The sequence below is a fragment of the Fragaria vesca genome, linkage group LG4 (genome assembly GCF_000184155.1).
Source record: "Fragaria vesca subsp. vesca linkage group LG4, FraVesHawaii_1.0, whole genome shotgun sequence".
Taxonomy (NCBI): Eukaryota; Viridiplantae; Streptophyta; class Magnoliopsida; order Rosales; family Rosaceae; genus Fragaria; species Fragaria vesca.
In genome coordinates, this window is record NC_020494.1 from 11913576 (window position 1) to 11921766 (window position 8191).

The 8191-nt window shown below is 43.8% G+C and overlaps 2 protein-coding genes across 2 annotated transcripts in view; both read right to left on the reverse strand.

Annotated features, from left to right (window-relative positions):
* The window catches only part of LOC101300244, a 4020-nt gene extending 2884 nt beyond the window's left edge, over positions 1-1136 (reverse strand). Inside the window, exon 1 of the mRNA XM_004298103.1 lies at positions 411-1136. Within this exon, the coding sequence (XP_004298151.1) occupies positions 411-1136 (726 nt within the window). The remainder of the gene's footprint in view (positions 1-410) is intronic.
* A 1080-nt stretch (positions 1137-2216) lies between these two features.
* LOC101300818 lies at positions 2217-4037 on the reverse strand. The gene is made up of 3 exons (XM_004298104.1): positions 3351-4037; positions 2645-3283; positions 2217-2540 (listed from the first exon to the last, which is right to left on the reverse strand). The coding sequence occupies exons 1-3, from the start codon at positions 4035-4037 to the stop codon at positions 2217-2219; spliced, it is 1650 nt and encodes a 549-aa protein (XP_004298152.1).
* Positions 4038-8191: the final 4154 nt, after the last annotated feature.

Genomic DNA, 8191 nt, shown 5'->3' on the forward strand with positions numbered 1-8191 from the left:
GAGAGAGAAGATACAGGGAACGGAAGCTGAATATTTGGTGGAGGGAGTCCAGATATGTCTAAAATATAGGTAACTGTTCACTCCAATTTTCTCATAAACCGCGAATAATCCCGCGTCTGAGAATAAAGTTTTTAAATGTTCTTTGGTCACTAATGAATCTGATGTCGTCACTAATTTTTTAAAAATTACTGACCAAGTCGACTTGGTCATTACTTTGTCAAATGATAGGTCACTAAAAATTATCCAAAGGGTGGCCTTACCATTTTTATTACCTCCAAATGCTTTAATGACCAATAGTGTTTGCTGGTCACTAAAACTATATTATTTGTGACTATTATGATTAGGTCACTAAGAATTTGGTCACTATAGCCACATATTGTTGTAGTGTTAGCTTCAAAGCTCTCGTTGACCTGTTTTACAACCAACTGTGAATCACTAAATATTTTCACTCTTTCCACTCCGATGCCTCGGGCAAGTTGCAATCCCCTGATTAAAGCTTCGTACTCAGCCGCATTGTTGGATGCCTTGAATTGGAATTCCAGGGCGTACTCATGCTTGAATCCATCGGGAGTTTCTAATATTATTCCCGTCCCGCTTTTATTTCTCGTCACCGAGCTGTCCACAAAAAGTTTCCAGAGTTGAGCCAGTGGTTCCTCACTGTGCATCTCCTTATCCGCTCCGGGACCATTTTCCTCCCGGTTGGCCTCGTTGGATACTCCCACAACTTTCGTGGGAGTGGGCTCAGAGGACTCTCCCACAACTTTCATGGGTGTGAGCTCAGATATAAAGTCAGCCGCTGCTTGGCCCTTGATTGCCACTCTCGGCCGGTAATGGATATCAAATTCCCCCAGCTCTATTGCCCATTTTACCAGCCTCCCGCTGATTTCTGGCTTCAACATAATTTGCCTCAGGGGGTGGTTAGTATAAAAGGTTATCGAATGTGCTTGGAAATAGTGTTTGAGCTTTCGGGTGGTTATAATAAGTGCCAAGGCCAACTTCTCTACATCTGGGTACCTGCTCTCGGCCGGTGTGAATCCCTTCCCCGCGTAAAATATAGCGTGCTTGACATCAGACTCTTTTCTTATCAAGATCGAGCTAACTGCTGACTGTGAAGCCACGATATACAGGTAAAACATCTTGCCCGGGATTGGTTTTGACAAAACCGGTGTGGACGTGAGGTATGTCTTTATCTGTTTGAATGCCTCCTCCTGCTCGGGTCCCTATACTATCTCCTTACACTGCTGGTATTTCAGCAACCAAAAGAAAGGGGCACACTTATCCGTGAGTCGTGACACGAATCTGGCAAGGGCGACAATCTTTCCGGCCAATGAACTCAATTCATTCCTCTCCCCCTCATGCTAATTATATGCCCCAGGAATTTCCCTTTGATAACCCCGAAGATGCATTTCTGAGGGTTTAGTCTCATCCCGAACTTCATTATGACCTCGAAGACCTTCTCAAGATGCCCTATATGCTCCTCGGCCCTTAGACTTTTGACCAACATGTCATCGACATATACCTCCATTATTTTCCCGAGGTACTCGGTGAACATGACATTCATCAGCCGTTGGTAAGTCGCTCCCGCATTCTTCAGTCCGAAAGGCATTACCTTATAGCAATAAAGGCCCCTGTCGGTCGTGAAGGCTGTATGCTCCTCATCCCTTGGATCCATCTGGATCTGGTTATAGCTCGCATAGGCGTCCATGAAGCTCAACAATTCGAATCTAGACGTGGAGTCCACCAGTTGGTCTATTCGTGGGAGAGGGAAGCTGTCTTTTAGGCATGTCCTGTTGAGATTTGAGTAGTCTACACACATCCTCCACTGCCCTGTTGACTTCTTTGGAACCATGACCACATTGGCCAACCACTGGGGGTATCTGACCTCCCGTATAAACTTTATGTCTATCAACTTTTGCACTTCCCCTCTCATTGCATCATACTTTTCTGGCTTAAACGCCCTTCGCTTTTGCCGCACGGGAGGGGATCCTTTCTTGATTCCTAGCTGGTGTGTTACAATTCCGCTAGATATCCCGGGCATGTCCTTATATGTCCAAGCGAATGCCCCACTATTTTTCTTCAAAAAGGTCATCAAGGCCGCTCGCACCCCTGGTGCCTTCCCCGTCCCGATGGTCACTTGCCTATCCGGGAATTCATCTGAGACTGATACCATTTCTGTTTCTTCTGCCGACCCCGGACGCTCCTCATCCGAGTCGGTATCATCCCTTGGATTCATAAGGATCCAAGGGGGATGCCATGGCCTGGCTCGCTAATAGAACCTCGGATCTTTTCCTTCCGTTGTCTATCGCATAGCAACTCCTTGTTGCCGCTTGGTCTCCCCGGATGGTAATGACTCCAGTCGGGGTTGGGACCTTCATCATCAACATGTGGCCGGCAACAAAAGACTTCAGCTTCCATAACATGGGCCTTCTCAAGATCCCGTTATAGGACGACTCGCAATCGACCACGATGAACTCTACGGTAGCCCGGGCAATTCCCTCTCGGCCTTCCATACTTACTCCAAAGCTATCCGATCCTAGTGGCTGGACCACATCACCCGAGAAGCTGATCAGGGTTCATGGTTTTGTATCAACTTGTTACTTCCTCGATGCAGTCATTTCCAGGCACTTCTGAACAACACGTTGACCGAGGCTCCCGTGTCAACTAGGATCTTCTTTGGGATATAATGGTCGAGTTGCAATGTTATTAGGAATGGGTCCTCGTGCCGCCTTATCCCCTCCTCTTCCTCTTCTAGGAAGGTAACGGACTTCCAACCGGTTGTCATTTGTTGATTGCTGCTACTCCAAAAGGCGAAGACCTCCTGGCCATCCCTGGATCTCGTACACTGCTTTTTTGCCTTATTGCTTCTATTATCTATACGGGACTCGCCATGGATGGTGTTGATTGTCTCATATACTTCAATTGCCCCCACATGCCTCGGCCCGGGCACATACTGCTGCAGCTTTCCTTCTTGTATCCGGCGCTCTACTGCCTTTTTCAATTCTATGCAGCTGTTAATGTTATGGCTTGCTTCTCCGTGATACCCACAAAATTTTCCGATGTCTTCCTTGGTGAGCCGGGATGGGGGCGACTTTTGGGCAGGGGGAGGCGGGATGGCGGACTTATTCTCATTCCATATCGCCTCATAGGTGGCGTTAAGCGTCGAGAAGTGCTCCTGGCTTGCCGGTGCCGTCCTCGCGTACCCGGTATCTTGGTAAGGTCCTTTTGTCTTTCCTTGTGCGTTATGCTGCTTTGCTGCCTTCCCCCAGCTTCTTTCCTTGTGCCTCTTTCCAGCTGGGTGCGAGTTCGGCCCTTGCTCCCGTCCAGGCCCTTATCTCCTGGACCACTTATACCGGCGATCCTTCTCCTTGCTCTCCGACCTTCCTCTTCCCGACCGAGGTCCCTCCATACGTATCATGGTCTGCTTGTGCTTGCCTGACCGCCATCTCCATAATCTCATCGTAACCTTGCGGGCATTCGATTTTTACTGCATACATAAATTTTTCGGGAAGCAGTCCTTGAATGAATGCTTCCTCTGCAACCTTCTTGTCAAAGTTCCTGACTCTGGCCGTGGCACCTTGCCATCGATTCACGAAAGCTTTCAATCCCTCACCCCTATCTTGCTTCACCTTGAACAACTGGGCGGTATTCTGCCCATCCGTTCGTAAAATGAATCTATTGACGAACTTGTTTGCCAGTTCTCGGAACCAATTGATCGAGTTTGATGGGAGCTCGTAGAACCAACTCAGTGCTTCCTCTGCTAATGTCTCCTGGAACATATTGCAGCATATTGCATCTGAGTACCCTTTAGCGTTCGTGTGAGACTTGAAACTATCGAGGAAGAGATGGGGGTCTCGATCCCCATTGTAACTCAGTTTCATCGGCTTGGCCGGACGGACCGGATGATCGCTCTTGTGAACGGTCCCCCCTTTCTTCGAAACTCGTGCGAGTTGGGTTACGCGCCCCCTTCTCTCGGCGTCCGAGATTCGGTCAGCCAAACTCGCCACGCTATCCCGGATAGCTCTCAGGGTTTCTTCCATCTCTCCCTGCCGTCCAACTTGGATTTACGGGATCGGCTCGGGTAAGGGCGACGGTCCCTCATCCCGCATTGCATCTGGGAACAAGTTCGTTCCTATATGCACCGTCCTACGGTTCGTTCTCACCGGGGTGCCTGTCTGCTGAGACGTGGCCGCTCGATCCAACTCCCTCGCCCGATCCAATGCCTCCCGGTGCTCAACTCCTCTGGCTAACGCTCTCATGAGCGTGGCGTTATCCCTTTCCAACCTGCGCTCCCTCCCGGAGGCTTCTACTCGATCATGGGCACCTTGTTGCTCTAGCAGAGTGATTTGAGCCCTCATATCTTCCAACATCTCGGCTACCTCTTGAGGATTGAGATCCCGCGGCACATACTCTGGTGTTTCATCCTGGAGGGTTCTCCCAGTAGTTCTTGAACTTCCCCCTGCGGTTTCCGGGGTCTTTCCTAATATCACCTCCCTCTCTTGGTCTTGTTGTTCGATTAACTCAGCCATCGAGTCATGCTGGCTTTTTGTAATGATTCCCACAGACGGCGCCAAATGTTTCTGTACAATCCCGGATGGGTTTGCAGAAGCTAATAATATGTCAGGTGGATGGTCTGCTGCCTTCCTGCTGACTTGCAATAACAAAGGGGATCGGGAGCTTCCGGTCTTTCCTCATCCGAAGCTTAAATCAGTATATGGTGGTTGAATATAATTACTGAGGATAGTTATGTTACCTGACAAGCTGGTGGCTGGGCCATAAAAGTGGATTCTCTTCACCTGAAAACCGATGTGGGACAACTGTCTTTGCTGTTACTTCACATCCAGCTCCCTTATGCCTTATGAATCCACCCCCAGCCCAATACTGCCGCCAAGGTCGGGCTCGGCCCACCCTACTTATTGGTGGATACTTCGGGGCGGCCTCGGTTGTGGTGGAATGCCTGCTGGTTTACGGGTTTGGGAGGTTGTTTTATGCACAACCCACTATAGTTACTATTTTAAAAAAATAAGCAACCTAAGTAAGAAATTTGTTGTATAAATAAGATTTTTAATATAAATAGGAATTATAATGTTTCTTGTTGTTAGATTTTGAGTTTATAGCTTTAGTTCGTGAAGTATGTTTCTTAAAAAAAAAAAAATTTGAATGAATACTATACTTTGAGGGTCTAATTTTAAAAGTTCGATTCAAGTATGAAAATCTCAGGTTCGGGCCTGCCACCATATTGTGACTCTTTAATGATGTACAGCTGGTTGTGGAGTTCACGAGAACGAATCACATTCGAATGCACACGAGTATCGATCACCAACATCCAAAAGTACATCATATTCTAAACGAAGCTGCATTGCAAATTTGCAAGGGAACCAGCAGTCAACCAGCACATCCAAAATTATTCAATGTAAACGCAAAATGAAAACACTTGCACATCCATAACAAACTAGTAGCAGTACTGTAGCTACCGCAACACATAAGATTATAAGAGAAAATTATCACGGAGGGAGAATGTTCATACATACGTACATGTTTCCTTTGTTGATCCTTTGTCACATTTCCGGATCCTTTCTTCTTTTCCCTGTCCTCTAGAATGAACAGCAACATAAGATCAAAAAAGAAAAAAATGTTGAACAGGATCAATTTGGGTATTTAGGTTTCCGGATGATGATGATGGTGATGATCGATGATGATGGTACCTGCCGGTATGTGTCTTGCCAGCACGACCTTCCTTTATGAATATGCAGGCAGGTCTAACATCTGGCATGAATTTTTGGTGCGACCTTGATTGAGCCCACCAGCACGAACTATGTATACACTCATGGACACCAGGCACTTGCAGATCGATCTATCTTTGGCTCTATATCATACATGCTATCGTGCCTTGTCTCGATTGAGCCACACTTTGAAATGGATCAAACTAGCTAGGGCATACCTATATATTATCCCCTTTTCTCTCCAAATATAGAATATTTTTCAAGCTAGCTAGAGACAACGGCAAAGTGTTTATAATCATTCATCCATGCCAAAACCCTCGAGTTTGATCACCAAATAAAACGACCTCATGACTCGACTCGTACGTTCATGGCTCCACAATGTCGACATTACGATATAAACAAATAAACGGATGAAAGAATTATGCAAAAGTCTAGATTCCTAGCTAGAAAACGATCTCTTACTATTTTGTCTTTCAAAAGTCCTGTTCAGTTTCAACGTACGTGAAGTTGTTTGGGTTTCACTTCAGTTTTTTCTTCTGTAACTTGTTGCGAAATCGATGGTCTTATAAATGTGAAAGATATGTACCTACCTTGTCTACTTGGTGAGAGTGATGTGTGAATGTCTTTTGTCTCAACAACCTAATTATACTGATATTTTCAATATAATCAGGCAATGTGGATGACTTATAGTCTAGCTTATAAAACATGAAGCAATTAAATGTGGACTTGGTCTTAGTTTATCTTTACTTTATAATTTGTAAAGTAGAATGTCTCTGTTGCTTTGTAAGATGAGGTTTGGACATCATATAGCTAACTAGCAACGTTATTAATCAAGACTTAATTATAACCTGAATATGCTATCTTAATTATAACCAAAGACTTGTCAATATGCTATCTAGCTCTTTCGGATTTTCCTATAAACCTGAAGATTCGTTTGGAAGAGTAACATTAGAGATGATCATATATGCCTGACGTTCAGGCCGATCTTGTCCTGATCGAATTGTTTATGTGTTACGTCATTTTAGGGTTTAAATTAAGTGCAGAGATTATTAATTAATTCGATCTATTTATTAACTAAGAGGTTACGTACGTTAAGAATGATGATTCTGAGTTCCTGACGATGAACCAAAGAGTTGACCAGACTTAATCGATAACTGGCTCAAGTCACCCGATCCAAATCCTGACTTGATGCGAGTCTGAAGAGGCGGTCGACTCAAGGCCTGGAGCTCTAGGGGGCCCAGAAATAGACAAATCACTGCTCTCTCTCCATTATTAAATTTAGTCAAATATGGAAGGAAGAATAATGTTATGTCAGAACATTTTTTACTGCAATGGAAGGAACAAAGGAACGGACTTGCCCAACCAACTATATATACATATATAATATCACTTGATATATTTTGAGTGAAAGAAATAAGTAAATATATACAATTTAAGTTTTCAGAAAAGAAAGTCTATACAATTTAATAAAATTACTACTCGAAAATTATACCAAAAAAAAAAACGTAAATTTCTAAAATAGGGTTTATAGTGTAAATAAAATTACAAAAATATAAATCATAATCCAAATATTTTGGATATGTAGTTAAATTTTGACTTAATAGATTTAGTTTGTGAAAAATTTTATTAAAAAAAAAAAATCTAGATGCAAATTATGATTTGAGGGCCTAATTTTGAGAGTTCGACTCAGGTCCGAAAATCTCAGGTCCAAGCTTGACCCGATCTAATGGCAAAGAAAGTCTCTTGGTTTCAAATAAGGGTTTTGCTTTGTAATTAAATATATATTCCATCAAAATTGAACCACAAAAAAAAAAAAGTTTTAGAGTTAAAGATTTTGCTGCATTTGGCTACATTTCTGGATGGATGCACCAGGACCAGGTCAAAGCTTGGGGACCCAGCTGCTTGGGCTTATCCGTTTAGATTTTTGTAATTTTATTAAGGGAGTCGGTTCATGAATTCTTCTAGTTCCAAAATAATATGAAGTCTTGTAACAAAAAAAAATAATAATATGAAGTCTTGTATAAAAGTCTTTGCCCCTGTATTGCCGAAAGAAAAGAGAAAGGTCTTGCCCCTGTTAGATCAATTGTACTCTTTCATCAACCTGGAGCATGATAAAATCTACTCATAGGTCTTTAATTAACGAGCAAATGTCTATTTAGTACTAATTTTAGAAAATTTTAGCCTGGTCCAATGAAAATAAGATTCCATTGCCCATTCCAACTGTTACTTGGTAAAATACATTTATACCCTTATACTCATTCTCTTTCTTCTCCTCTCCTTTTCCATCAGATCTGTTTCTCTCTCTCTCTTCTTTCCTTTTCGATAATATCTCTCTCTCTCTCTACGCCAATCTGCTGCCACTGATGAACTACTTCAACGTCGACACACGGTCCATGACACCAGAAATCGGCAACCCAGCCATCAACGCCGACCATCCTCTCTCTCTCTCTCTCTATGTCTCTCTCTCTGCG